The sequence below is a fragment of the Calliphora vicina genome, chromosome 1 (assembly GCF_958450345.1).
Source record: "Calliphora vicina chromosome 1, idCalVici1.1, whole genome shotgun sequence".
Lineage (NCBI taxonomy): Eukaryota > Metazoa > Arthropoda > Insecta > Diptera > Calliphoridae > Calliphora > Calliphora vicina.
Genome location: NC_088780.1, coordinates 144,076,619 through 144,093,250, shown reverse-complemented (window position 1 = coordinate 144,093,250; position 16,632 = coordinate 144,076,619). Strand labels below are relative to the sequence as shown.

General features: G+C 26.2%; 1 protein-coding gene across 1 annotated transcript in view; it reads left to right on the top strand.

Annotated features, from left to right (window-relative positions):
• Positions 1–798, top strand: part of side-IV (sidestep IV) — a 125,238-nt gene extending 124,440 nt beyond the window's left edge. The window contains exon 17 of the mRNA XM_065503064.1: positions 510–798. Within this exon, the coding sequence (XP_065359136.1) occupies positions 510–752 (243 nt within the window). The 3' untranslated portion in view covers positions 753–798. The remainder of the gene's footprint in view (positions 1–509) is intronic.
• Positions 799–16,632: the final 15,834 nt, after the last annotated feature.

Below are 16,632 nucleotides of genomic sequence, written 5' to 3'. Positions count from 1 at the left end.
AGTTTGGGAGCTATTTCACGATAACCATGGAATCAAAAATATTATTAAATTTTAATGAAATTGTGTTTTTGCCCATATACAAATCAACAATAGCCAGAAAGGAGCAGGAGAAACAAAAGAACAAAAAACTCGTTATAATGTTTTAAAACAAAAATAGTTGTACACAAACACTACTGATTAAAATAGCCTTAATACATACTCATACACACACACAAACATACATATACAAGTAAACAAAAACATAAAACATTTAAATAGTAAATACTACAAAAGGATAATAATAACAACAAAAAAAACGTAATAATATGTTGAAACAAAAGTTGGCAGAAAATAAATTTTATATATATTCTTATATTTCCTAGCTTGTATATACAATAAAACTGCAGTTTTTTCACATTAATCATGTTGGTCAATGCCATTATAAACTATAAAATCCCTTTCATCACATTATGCTTAAATTTCTATTTTTCTTTCTACAATTTTTCCTAAATTTCTTGCTTGTGCTGCAGAGTTATGCCACCTTAAATAAAAAAGGCATTACCACGTGTAGTCCACCATTGGGTGTGGGTTTGCCTTATAGTAGTACGCCTACGACATCATCGTCATTATCATCATATCATCCCACCACACAACCCATGGAAGTTAGCCTATTAAGTCCCAACAATCCATCGGTAACATCGTCCATAAGCGAATATAGATTTCGACCGGAAGTGGTGACAACATCAAATCGCATACAGGAAAGTTGTATATAAAATCCCTCTCTCACTGTTGTTAATAATGAATGTTTGTTGCTGTTGTCATTTAACATATAAAAAAAATTAAAAAAAAAACAATAACAAACAACTTAATTGTATGTATTATGTAAATTACTGTAACTATAGTATATATGTAGGTAAATATATTTTGTATAATAGTGAATGAATTGTATAGTAATATTAACATGTAATTTAATTTTTATTCTTTAAACATCAACAAATATTGTTGTATTTGTTGTACTACTACTTTAATGCCAATACGACTGTTAAATATAATACATGAAAAAAAAATATATGTTTTGTTATTAAGAAATAATTGGTTTAAAGAATTATTAAAAAAGCAACAAGTTTTAGTTTTTTCACTTATTTAAATTTAGGTTTTTTTGTACATAGTTGAGTTTTCTATATTTGCAAAATTTTTAGGAGCATATTGAAATGCTATAAAAAGGTAAATTTTATTTATGATTTTTTAAAAACATAATTCCCTACACGCAGAGAAAAAATATAGTTGGGCATGGTTACTGTAACCATTTCAATATTGTTACAAGTTTTTTAACTATATTATAGTCACAGTAACCATTTACATTATTGTGGTAACCATAATATGGTTAATTTACGATTCACATGATTGTATCAACCATATATATGGTTACAGTAAGCAAATATATGTTTGTGAAAACCATTCATATGATGAAGGACTTATCATATTATGGTGCTCTTGGCTTAAGGCTTATCATAATCTGAGAACAACATATTATGATAAAATTATTCATCATAAATATGGTTGCCACAAACATTTATTTGTTTACTGTAACCATATATATGGTTGATAAAATCATGTGAATCGTAAATTGACCATATTATGGTTACCACAATCATGTAAATGGTTACTGTGACTATAATATTGTTAAAAATCTTGTAACACTATTTAAATGGTTACAGTAACCATGCCAATTATATTTTTTCTCTGCGTGTAACAACATGATTGCTATTAGCTACGAAAACATAGCTCTAATCGACATAAAAATTAAAACAAAATAAATATTAAAACTAGCTATTTTATTTTAAAACATACTTATTTATGGTCTATCAAAATTGAAAATTCTTTTGCCGAAAGTTTGCTGTTATATGACAAAAATATTTGTATTTTCAAAAGCTTACAAAAAGATGTAAATGTTTTGATTTATTTATACCATTCATCATTATTGGCAATGGTATATATAAGTTTTTCATTCCGTTTGTAATATCCAGACATAAAGTACGGAGTCTATATTCCCCAAGAGCCCATATAACTTACATACATCGGTTATAGTCCTAGGTCAAAATTTAATATAAATTTTGAATTTACAGCCTGTTTTTATAAAACAATAGCTGACCGCCACGGCTACGCTATTTAATAATAGTTTTTATATCATCTATATATAAACAAGTAAGAAAGTATGGTCGGTCAAGCCCGACCATATAATACCCTACACTAAGTAAAAGAGCAAAAACATTCTTCTTTTAAAATTTTTTTGTTTTTTAATTTTTTTTTTTTATTATTTAGTGAAAAAAAATTCGAGTTAAAAAATATTTTTTTCCGATTTTGACTTACGATTTGGTCCAACTTACCATGGTCTAATACCCGTCGGTCTTTGAAATATCTATCAATAGATATCCATATTGTCTATATTAATCCTGATATAGGTCAAAAATCGAGGTTGTCCTGGTTTTTTCCTTATATCTCTGCCATTTGTGGGCCGATTTTAAATAGCAACCGAGCCGGAAGAATTTCGGAGATATTGATGTATGAATCACAGACGGACATGGCTATATCGACTCCGTTATCTATAACGATCTAGAATGCATACATATATATACTTTGTGGAATGACAAACTTATATATACCCTTGCCACTAATGGTGTAGGGTATAATAATTAATTCGCAGATTATATTAAACGATTTCCAAATATCCAAGTTTTGAAGTTGAAGTCTTAACTCTTCCTAAACATTTCGTTTAAGTTCGGATTAGCCTCTTTTTTCGTAGCTACTGGCAACACTAACCTACACATTAAAATAACTCCAAATATCATAGCATACTTTAAGGTGTTACTGGTAATTGCAAACATTTCAATGGCTTATAAATGAAGATAAATTTTTAGTTTATTTTTGTATTTCAATAAATAAAACCATACAAATATACATAAAAGAAACACATTTCATGCATTTAAACTAAAATGTCACCTTTTTAAAAGCCTTACAATTAAAATTTTTCCAAGAAACTATATAATTTCAACCATGTTCATAAAATATTAGTGCATATTTTTAACAAATGTATAGTTTATATCATACACATACGTATACTTATCATTTAATTTATGCTCAATTTATTTTTATCAATATTCATTATGAACAATATATTTTAATCACTTTATTTTTGATGTGACATTTTTATTGTTTTTTTTTATATGTTATTATTTTTTCAATTTAATTTTCTATAAATATTTTTTCTACCTGCTTGTTTGTTTTATTTACATTTAATTAAAATCATATTTTTGCAATTTTTCCATTTTTTTCAATTTAACAGATTTTCTTTATATTTGCATGGCTTTTATTATTGCTATAATATTCAAATGAAGCAAAATAGTTATGTTATTATTATTTCTTTATAAATAATAAAATGATTTTTATTTTAATTATTTTATTTTAAACAGGAACCTTATTATTATACACCTAGAAAAATGTTGCAGGAATCACATTTATAATTACACAGTTATACAAACATATCAAAACATATCTTGGTTTTTTATATACATACATAGATTAAAAAACTGCCAATTTGTTGATTTTTTTTTATATAAGTATAGGCAATAATTATTAAAATAACAGTTTATTATGTTACACCTAAATATTTACACAGATTTAAACACAGTTAATGCAAATGCCATATCATATTTAATGCATTAATAAGTCAATTATTAAGAAGTTTAGCATATCTTAAGGCGGTTGAATATCATTAATTTCAATTTGAATCGATCCATTGACAATTGACCATAGCTGCTATATCAGGCCAACTTCCGAAAAAAGCTCTTTCCATAAATCTTTTAAAAATGCAATTTTCATATAAAAATAAATCATGCGACCTAATATCATGGCGATCGGCCCATAATTGGTCATATCTCCCATATAAGGTCCACTTCCGAAAATTACTCATGAAAAAAATTATTGAAATTTTAAAAGAAAATTGATTTGCTCGACTATACTTTCTTACTTGTTTTTTTTCTATACATTTTGACCACTTTCAAGTAACAATATTTGTATATTTTCTGAAACGTTTGGAATATTAAATAAATAAATCAGAATTATGTATAATAAAGTATGAGCGATTAGTTTCAATTTTAAACAGTATTTACTGTTTTCAATTCTCTAAATACATAACGAATAAATTTCCCTGAATTATTTGCCTAAATATATTTAAACGAAACTAAATATTCAAGGTGAATATAAAATGATATGAAATAAAGGTATATGACAAGTATAAATTAAATACTTTTAAACAGTATTATTTTCTCTTTTTATTTAAACGAAATATTAACGTATCAACTCGTAAACCTTTTTATCTTTCAAGAATTTACAATATTTTATTTATTTATGCTAAAATTTTTAATAATTTATTTCTTCTTTATTGTATAGGATTATTTGTAAATAAAAAATTTAACATAAAATATATTAATAACTATATAGGTATGTGTAAAATACTTTAAAAAATAAAAAATGGTTTTATATATAAAAATAAGTTTAATGTACAATACTTACATGTAGACTAATAAATTAATTATAAATTAATAAATTTAAATTAAATAATTCAAACTGTGAGCAACAATAGAGTATTTAACAGCTACAAATAGCTTAAAAAAAATTTAATAATAATTAGTTAATAAAAATTAATATTAAAAACAAAACGATATTAATAAAACCAACAAACAAAAAATTAAATAACACTGTAAATGTTTGTAGATAAAGTAAATTTAAGCAAATATAATTTTATTTAAAAAAAAAAATGGTGTTTGTACATTTGTAAGTAATTATAAATAAATAAATTTACATATAAAATAAACATATTTAAATATATTAATAGATTTTTATGTATATTTAATCGTTAAGTTTGTAATCAATATTATTAACAAGTACTATAAAATTAACAAAAACATGAAAGAAAAAATAAAACCAATTTAACTAAAAACAGCCACTAATGAATTTTATACAATAATTGAAATACAAAAAGAAAACCTAACAATATTTAAAAAAAACCAAATTATAAAAATAACTACAAAAAAATTAAACACACAAAAAACGAGAGCAAATAAACGAATCTTTTTGAAAAATCTATAACATAATAATTAAATTATTAACAAAAAAAAATAAAAAATACAAACAAACAATTTTGTGTAATTAATATTGTCATCTTTTATTTTTTATTTATATAAATTTATAATCTATATACACATATTTGTTACTTTATGTACAAAACTTTTATTTCGATATTGATTTTATATTATGTATTTATTAATTTGCCTAAAAATAAACAAAAAATGGAAAAAAATGTTTAGTGAAATTAATTTTAAGCTAATTAAATATAAATATATATATATATTTAATGAGATAGTTTATAAGTTAGCTTAATTCTAAAGAAAGAAAAAAATATATAAATTAAGTAAAAAAAAATGAAAATAAATTATTTAAAGTGAATGAAATGAAAATAATAAAAATATTGTGTTTTATTTTAAATCAGGTTAACATAAACATGTAAAAATTAAGGTGGCCTCAAAAAAAATTCCCAACCAGAACACTTTATTCTTAGCAATCCTTACGTAAAACGGTCTCATTGGATCGTATTTATTAATTTAAAAAACAAATTATGTTCCTCATATATGGCTCGATTTTTATACATATGGGCAATTCCATATCATCGTACGTGACATTTGTACGCCTATAGAGTGGAATAGATTTTGCAAAAATAAGAGTATCTGAAAAATAATTTGGTCTTTATGTTCCATTCAGAGGGTACTATATTTTTAAATAATAAAAAGTTATTTCGAAATATTCTTGTCCAAAATATTGTGCGAAAAAGGGTATATCGTACGTGACATAAAACGGAACTCACTTTGAGGTACATGTAGAAATATGCGAATATATTCGAATCATGAGAGGCGTTATGTTTTCTTTTAATTTCTTACACTAAACGAAATATTTTTCCTTTACAATCCGTCATATGTAAATTAAAACAATATATGGATGATTTTATAATAAATAAAATTTAATATCGTACGTGACAGATTTTTGTCTTATAATAAAACAATATATATTCTGTAAATATATGTATACAAAACTAAAAAAGTGAATAGAAAATATACATTCGGTTGCAATAAACAATTTGACAATAGCAAAAAAACAATAAGAGTCAAATACATTTCATGCTAGAAGCTAATTGGGAGCGTAGTTTTCGCCGCAATTTTAGCCTAAAACATTAACAGCCATATGCATAAACAATTTTTAAATTTATCAAAGGTTTATAAATCAAATTTTGTATGGAAATTTTGATTTATAAACCTTTGATAAATTTAAAAATTGTTTATGCAAATGGGGGTAAAAAATTAAATATATATCAGGAACAAGTTCATAGACCTTTTCAAAAATCAAAACTTGAACTTTAAATTAATTTTATCGAATACAATAATACTTCCAAAGTAAAGCTATCTTTATTTTTACATAAAACGCCAAAATATTCTATTTTGTAACAAATTTTATAAAAAATAATTCAGAAGTCTTTAAGTGTCATAAGGATCCAATATATATTTATATGTTGTAGGATCTACAACCAATACTGTCAAAAGAAGTTATAGTCGATATCCGAAATACGGGCATTTCTGCACGGTTCAGAAAAAACAATTTTTTTTTTTAAAAACTTATAAAATATGCAAAAGCATTACTGAAATTTCTGACTCAAGCTTTTCTCCTCCTTTCACCAGCTTCCTTCTACAATCTATCCCGTTTCCAAAAAAAAAAGGAACACAATTAATATATATCCGTTAATTGTTATGTACTTCTGTTTAAAAAAAGCATATTATTCTTGATAAAATGCCCTGTCAATAACATATAAAACGTCAAAAAAGTTTTTACCAAAACTTGTTTACAATATTTATCTTTGGTGATGGTATATAAGATTCGGCTCATCCGAATAAAGAACACTTTTACTACGATGCACTATATGTCCAAAAGCCAAAATTGAAGCAAAAATTATTTCCAAGGGAGCAACATAAAACAGTGCGTAGACACCCCTATTGCTACATTTCAGATAAACCCCCTCTCAGCACAACTCACCCAAAATTTTAAAATTTCTTAGTTTTTCGCGATTTGTTTTTTAATATCATCGGATATATCATTAGAAATCTTGCTTTCAATTTCAGCAATTTACAGCAATTTACAGCATGATGATTCTAGAAAAAAGAAAAATATTTGCTTCGGTGCAAGTATGTGCAAAAAATTTAGTATGGTCATAAATTATTTAATTTTTAATAATTCAAAAAATTTAACTTTTAACGCAGTGGGTGGTGTAGTGGTAAATATTGATAATGTTTTTAAATTTAAGCAGCAGCAAAATTATTTGGCCTCAAGTCTTTGACATTAACTTAATCAATACTTAATGTCAAAAACTTGAAAATATCACAGGTACGCTACCATTGTATTTTAAAATTATTTTCAATCAATATTTTATTTTTAATGTTGTTAAAACAATTTTATAAATTTTCATTTGATTTAAAATGTTAATTTTTATAAATATAAATGTGTTTTCATTTATAATTGGTAAGTACTTGACAAAAATAGATGAATTTTTTGGATGTTATTTTTTTTTTTGGGAGTTTCGGTGAGTATCTGATATTACTGGGTACACTTGATATAATAGTTCAAATCTATAACTCTGAGCCCAATCAAATATAGTTAACCGGTGTCTTATCGGCTTTTGACAAATGACCACCAACTTTTGATATTTTCCGGGGCATCTAGTATTCTAGCAAGTATGTTGATGTTCGTAGCTAAGTTTTTGCGATCGACTATCAGTCAAAGTTGTTCATATTGTTCTTTTGTTTAAACGATTTACATTTCAAACAGAAGAGACTTTTGGTTTTGTTTAAGATCAAAAAACTATTTTTTCAAGAAATTTTCCTTTTCTTCAAGCAGCAAAATATTTGTTTCTTATTTTAGTGAAAACCAATTTAAAATACCAATTTAAAATAAGTTTCAAAGGAACATATTTATGATGTTTTGAAGTTGTTACTTTAAGAATACCGCTATTTTACTAAAACTAAGTGATCGAAAAAAACTATAAGTATTTCAATAATATATGGACTCCAACAAAACAATATTTCTATATGAAAACTCCGGCTTAATTTATCGTTAACTTTTGTGTCAATAGACATTTCTGCAATTTCTGTAATTAATGTAAACAAGTATTATTACAAAGGAATGCATACAAAAAGTTTTTACTGAATTATGATTATGTTTATTTTGTACTCCTTTAAATTTATATCTGTCTCTTATACTACACTCTAATAAATGTTCTTGTAAATTTACTACATTTATAGTAGGTAACTTTTCTCCTATTATATTTAGCGTAAAAATACAGATTGTGCCTAAATTCAAATATTTACTTACATTGAATGTACATTAGGGTGGCCTGTCGAATTTTGCTAAAAAAATCATATTGAACAAATTTTAGGTAAATCGATTAAGGTTAAGACGTGCAGAAAGCCCTCTGAAGTTTTGAGATGCAATTTTTTCAGTTTTTGTATAAATTTTGCCGTTAACAAATTACTCCTGCAATTTAATTTGAAAGAATAGAAATGTGTATGTTAAAATAAAAGCTAATTTTTACTTAAAATATTTACATGTATGTGAGTTTTTGGCTTCGTAGTATATGAACTAACAAATTTAATTTTTTTAACGGGGACACCGGGGTCCCAACACAAAAATATTTAATTTTAATTAGTTTGTATACGTGTCTCTTATTAATGTGTTTAGATTACAAGTTCGTTTACAGCATTTATTTTTTATTGTCTTTGAAAATTTATGATTTTGGTACTGTTTACAAGAATTGTGCAAAAGTGATTTTAAGTGTAAAACTGATTTTTTAACTTTTAGATTGCGATATATGTATATTAGGCGTGGTAAGTGCATTTTTGTTACATTCAGTTATAAAATGATTATTCATGTTGCGCAGTCAATAAACATGATTATGTGGAACGAAAATTTGCACTTTACGACCAAAATTTTATTTATTTATTTTCAACAACCTAGCCTTATTGGCCATAACCGGTTATAAATTTCTACTTAAAAAAAAATTCCAGTAAATCTGTTCAAAACTTTTTTGTTTTAATTTCAAAATATTTATTTTTTTGACGCAAAACAAATTTTCTGAATTTTTTGATCGTCACATTGGAATTTATAATAGGGAATAATAATGTGTAAAAATTATGAAAAAACCTCCTATAGTTTTTCCGTATCTGCGATTTAGCAATTTTCGAAAAAACTAATTATTTGGCCATATTTTGGCGAATGAGATAAATTTTCAGTGAATTTTAAGTAAAACCTAAATAAAACCAGATAATTCTAAATATACTCTGAAAGTTTTACTAAAATTGGATAACGTTAAACCTTAAATCTGAAGGTCAAAGTAAAATTTTTCAATATTTGAAATTTCTAATGGAACAATAGCTAAATGTTATATATTTTCGGACCGCTTTTGATGAAGATTAAGAAAAATATAACACTGAGTCGAATATTTATAATAGCAGCACAAAAATGGGGTTAAAATGACACTCAACTTTTTAAAATTTCACAGCAATTTCATTGATAGTATTTTTATATGGGTTTTGACATATATTTTCACGAAAATTCGAATAGATTACCGATCTTAAATAAATAAAATTTCGATTTAATATAAATTGAAATTTAAGGATTTTACAGTAATTACTTATTACTCACATTACAACTTCTAAGGATATTCATTTATATAATAAAATAATGACAATAATAGTGGCTTAAATTTGTGTATGTAATGATTTAAAACATGTGACAAGACCGGTCAAAGGCCACTAATAAATTGCTTATTTATTTCACAATCATCATGAAATAATTTTTTTTATAAATTCATTCTTTATTTACAATCTGTCTTTAAACAATAAGTAAATTAGTTAAATAATATAAATAACAGGAGTTATGTGGTTACATTAAATCACATAACTTAATAAAAAAAAAAATTATTATATTATAATCATGAAATAATAAAATAAATAAAATATTTGCTTTGATTACCTGACATTGTAGACTACCTGGACCTCTGAAATAAAATATTGCGTAGGAATGAAAAATTGCAATAAAAAAAGTTATTTTTCGGAACGGTTTTAATGAATTTATATGAGTCACTTTTGACCACGCCCCTTTAGCAATTGAGCTAGTACTGCAATATTCTGAGCAGCTCTCCTTAAAATGAAACAAAACCATTTGTTCATACATTCGGCTGGCATTCTAATACACATGTATTTGCATTTATACACGTTTTCATTTAAACAACTCAGCAGTTCCTGGAGGCAGTCCCGAACAAGTGATTTTACCCTGAATAATTATTTTAACATAATTTTTCCAAAATAGTCAACGCATTACTTACCGGTAACATAGCGTCAGTTACCTTACTATCTACCTAACAGGTTACGTGATCAGCTATATAACTAGTTATTTTAACATGTACAATCCTACAACAACTCTCCAATAGATTGCTTCTGGTGGGTAAAATAACTATCAAAGTTTACCAAGTAGTACGACTCTTTGAAACAGTACTTAACTCTAAACATGTGTTAATAAAAAAGTACAGCAGTCTAAATATGTGTTAGTAACAAAAATGTATATGTGTTGGTGCCATTTTAATTTTCATCTGAAACTAATTTATTTAAATTTTCTTCTATTTTCAATGCCAAATATTTAAAATCTGTTCTATAAATTAAATTCTACCACAAATAAAATTCAGTGTCAAAAATTAATAAAAAATAAATTTTTTCATTTGAGCAAAATTAACGTGATTGGGAAATAAAAGTGTCCTGCAAAGTATTCAAAAATGTTTCCAAATATTGCGTAGAAGTGTAATAAAGAGGTTCGGTCTATATTTAGTCGGAAAATCATAGTTAAAATTCCAAAATTTTTTTTATGTGTTTAATTCTTTCACAAGGATGTTGAATAGAGAGTCGGGCTACTTGTATACTTTGATACCTACTTTCTGAAGTAATAAAAACAAAACAAACGTTTAAAGTGGCTTCACTATAGGTTAAGAGACACTAAAGTGACTATTGACTTCACGCTATATCAGTATACTTAAGTAATAATAAAAATAAACTCTATGGGAATTGTATAAAAAACCAGTTTGTACGAAATAGGTACTCACAAAACGTTTAAAGTGACTACACTCTAGATTACTTAGGGGCACTAAAGTGGCAATTGTCTTCACGCGAGATTACATGGGATGTATAAAGTAACCAATTGCCATCTCTCCGCACTACAAAGAGCACATACCTGTCATTATTGGAGTCAGCCAAGTGATCAGATATACATAATAATAAGGGATACATTGACTACTTGCTTAACTGTTGGGAACTTACTGAAATGAAATACACATACATAAATGCTGCCGTTTATTTGGTTAAACATTTTTAATTTAACATAAAAGGATTTTATTATATAAACAAATATATACTTTGTTTGTTTTTCATATTTTTGCTTATTGTTGCAGTTAAATATTTAGTGTCAATTGCTGTGGCAAGGACATGTGCATGCAGACACCAAAAAAAAAAAACATGACAAACATGTGTATACATTACACCAGCTCCTAAAATCAAGCTTTATTTCAGATGTGTATAACTTTATTCTTTGGTATCTAAAAATAATGAGAATACATTATGTGGTACATATAAAGATAAGTCGTAGTCGTTCAAAAAACATTAAATTGTGTAAAACTGGTAGTTTTTATTCTTAATTTTAAGGGCAGTTCTAATGTGCAAATACTTACAAAATATACATATAAATATATAGAATTTAATAGACATATGCATACTGTAATGTAAATAAAGCAACGAACAAATTGAAATATCAACAATTTGTTAAAATACAATAAACTGTTATCAGAACAATTTAATTATAGTGATCACAGAAAACTGTCAGCAAAATATACAGTAATTACTAAAATACACCTAAAAATATGTTCAAGTTGACAGTTTAAAATAAAATAATTATAGAAATTAAAAGCGATTAACGGCGACTATGTGTAACCCCTAATGAAGTCATGGAAAGTAATAAAATTAATTTTATTTGGGTATACATTTCAATGAACAGAAAACAAAATAAAATATATTTATAATTTTGAGTACAATATAATCATAGATTGTAGATTTATGTTACACATAAAATAAAACAACTTTTTCTATTCTTGCAAAAATAAATAATTTTTAAAAATTATAAAAAAAACTAATGCAAGTTCGTATTACTATACTTATTGTAGGGTTACTTAAATACTTTTGGAATGCAGCACCCTTAAACATGCCAAAAAAAAAACTAAAATGGCTCTACAGTTTTCAATATTAATGAGTAAATTTTTGAAGCGGTTTTGTCTGCCCACAAAATGTGTGGTTTCTACGCACTCCTCTTGACATTTATATAAATATTTCAGACTCTTTGAATAAGTTTGATTGTACAGCCTTACAATGAATTTTTGTTTGTTGTTAGTTGATTGTACTTTACTGTTCTTGATATAATGAATGGGTACATGAATTTTCATGTCACGTGTTGTTCGGTTGAATAATTTTATAAATAAATATTGAATTTTTAACACCCCACCACACATAGAATATTGGTTTGTGAACTCCATAACTTATATATCCTTATGAAACTGGAAAACGATCTAGCACTACCCTTTGGTTTGTCTGTCTGTTGAAAGAAAAAATATTTTTTGTTACAACATTATGTTTTTCCATTTGATGTAACAAATAAAGATAATTTCATTTTGAAAACTGTAAAATCACTAGATTTTACTTGATAACCAAATTTTGTATTACAATAAAATGTTGTTATTTTCTACAAATTTGTGTGCATATTTGCCAGTTCTTTTGAGCTTTAGTGATACATAAGTTGAAAAGTATTAAAAATTTGTCCATCTAGCTAAATATTTAGTGTCAAGCACATGTGTATACAGACACCAAAAAGGAACATGACAAACATTATACATTTCGCCAGCTTCTAAAACTAGCTTTATTTCAGATGCCTATAATTTAATTCTTCGCATATAAAAATGGTAGTTATTTTCATTTTATTTAATATAATTTCTAATGTATGAATACTTACAATACATACATATCTATTAGGACGCACTGTGGGAGAAATCAACAATTTAGTGGCGCAAAATAAAAAAAATAAAACTTTGGCATATTTGATTTATTGTTATGTAGTTTCAATCTATAGTTGTTGCTGTACTTAAAAATACTTAATATTTATTAATAGCTTCAGTGGTTTGGTATTGGCAACTATTTAACCCTGCTGTTAGGTTAAAAAAAACTTACGAATCTTAGGTAAGGGACCATTTTGGTCCTCTTTGTATTTTTCATAAAAAATTTTACATAAAACTCTTTGACCAGACATTTTAAATATTTATAAAACTGAATATATAAATTTTTATAGAAAAAAATTTAAAAAAAATGGAAAATCGACGAAATATTATCAGTGCTATTGCCGAAATTCTAAATGAAATTGATTCAGATATTTAATTTTCGTCCATATTAGATGAAAATATTGAAAGAAAGTCATAGAATGTGAAATTAACAATGGTGAAGAAAAAGAAGCAGATTATGGTGTAGATGCATTATACATTGCGAAAACCAAAATGCAATGGATTCCTTTACCACGTCACATTGGAGCTTCAGCGGAGAATATTACATCATTACCACCAGGTTTAACGCTTTGTGGTGTGAAAATAATAATGGATAATACGAATAAATGTGGTAGACTTAAATTTGAAAGCAAATGGAAAGATTTATTGGTGTTCTAATTCTTGCTGGGATTTTGGTCTTGTGTATACGTAATCAGGTTATCATAATAATTTTATATTGCAGTGGCAAAAACGAAGATTAGTTTGATGCAAGTTTTGGCATATTTTCTGGTCTATTAAGAGCTAGGATAATTTTTAATTGATACAAGTGCTCTCAGCTTGGATGATGTTGTCAACAGAAGACAACAAAAAAGTAGTGACAAGTTTGAGTTATGGGACAATTGGGAAACTCTTCTTTCAATGTTTTATAACATCCTGATAACAGGTGATAACTTCATCTTTTGAGTAAGGGAAACAAATATTGCAAAGGAGACGGACATATATGGGAACAATTCGGGAAAACAAAACTTCCACCGAAATTGTTTATGTCCAAAAAAGTTCCTTTATATACATCCGCATTTGCTTTCAGTGAAATCGCAGAACTTGTTTTCTATATATATCGGCCATAAAACTAAAGGAACTATATTGATGAGCTCCATCAATAATCATAACAAGATACCTGCAATCGTTTCTTATTATAACTGTACAAAATTTCCTTTATCTATCTTAGGAGGCGTTGATACTGCTGATCAAACGATTAGCTACTACAACACTAAAAGAAAATTAAATATATGGTAAAATGATGTATTTTCAAATATACAGGTATGTTCTGCAAATCACATTTTATAAAAGTGGTTTGAAATCACATAAATGGTGTTCTGAGCACATAATTTTGTGATTTTAAAATGTTCAACAAAGTCACTAATGTTTTCAAATCACTTGGTTATTTCTGCGGCTATTGAATGGAAAATATTAAAATAAATTATTTAAATAAATTAAACAATATGTCCTTTATTAATTTTCTTATAGAATTACTTGTTTTATTAAAAAAACACCTACAATTTAATAAAAATCTAGAGACACCTTTTCTGCTGTAATAAGTTTATTTGCTTTTGTGGTTTCAGGTTTGTTTTCAGTTGTCAGCTGTTTATGATTTTCGAAAATACATGGAAGCTTGCCGGACTAAAATTTTTTAATGTTTGTCTAAAATATGTTCAATATCTTTAAATTAATTATAGAATTCGTCATAAAATTTATAATATTTGTTAGATTATATTATAAGTTATCAATATGCGTTAAGTTTTTTGCGCAAATTGGAAAAAAAAATGCAACAAAGTTGAAGCAAGTGGTAACCAAAAGCAATTGTGTACTGTGGCAGCTTTACTGTTTTGTTTTCTTTTTGACATAGTGGTTGAGCTTGCGCCATAGTTTTTGCAAAATTTTTATAAAATGTAGTTCCATTCTTTTTAATTCCATTAAAGATATAACAGAAGCTCCAGGCATTTTTTTATTTTCACTTTAATATTTCTACAAAATTATTAGCAAAACAAAACATTTAAAATAAACGAATCAGCTGTTTTCTTGTGCTTTCGAAAATTTAAAATCACACCGAAAAATATAATAACAGTGTGATTTACAGAACAGGCACAAATCACATGTGTGATTTTAAAACGGTATGTGATTTGAAATCACGTGGATTACAGAACATACCTGATAGATGATACATCCGGGTTTTTACGCCAGTTAGATATGTGCCTATCAGAAGAATACGTTTTGAAATGGACAGTCAAACCTAAAAATCCATTTGCAGCAGAGCTATTGACTCAACAACTATCGCCATCAAATAGTGTACCATCTACAAGAGTTGATATAAACATTTCAGCTACTAGAAAATGGGGAATTTGCAATTGATGTAAGTTCAAATGTGATGCCAAATGCATTATATCCAACATATTTGTATGCATATCGAATCGAAAAACAATTTTTTCATCTTGCTGCGAAAATAACAATTATGGCTTAATTGTTTTTTTTACTTTTACTCATATAAAGAATAAAATATATTGCATGGACCAAAATGGTCCATAACCTAAGATTTGTAAATTTTAATTTTTTTCTGTTCGATGTTATCCTATATAGCTAAAAACTAACTAAAATCATTAAAATAGAAAAATAATACCTGAGCAGACGTTTTAAGTTGATACGATAAGCCATTGCAAATTTATATAAAAAATAAAAAAAAATTTGACCAAAATGGTCCAAACCTAACAGCAGGGTTAAATGTAAAAAATTTTTCAGAAATTTTTTTTATGAAGAATTGTTTTCAAAGTTGTTATTAAGCAGGATTGGCGAATGCTATCTTTAAGTTGTATTTTTACTTTTTTTTATGTAGATGGAATATGAGGCTTGATAAATCAGAAAAGTAAAAATATATGTTCCGCTGTTTGTGATAACCAATAGCCATATTCTAATAGAATTTTTTTTTTTTACTTTCTGAATTTTCGGAAGGTTGCCAGTTACTAATGCTGTGAGATGCAGTCCTAATTTTTTTACCAATATCAAGGCTATATTATAGACTACATATGGTGAAAAATTCAGCTGCGAAAAAGTGCGAGGTGAATTTATATAATTTTTTTAAGAAATTATTATCGTTGGGACGATGTAAAATCTCGTACTAAATTTGTTCCTTATTTCTCAAGATTGTATATAAGAAGTGCTATTGGTAATTACATTATATAAAAATTAAATTTATGTAATTCTAACTACTTACAAGTTGCTAAAAACAAATGCCCATATACCAAATTTGACATAAAATTATGAGTCCTTTTAAATATGGTAGTGCTTTATTTAGATTAAAAATATAACATTTGCAAAGCGTTTTATGTCAATATTAATATATTTGTTTTAACGCTGTGTTATATCCACATTGTCCAGAACTT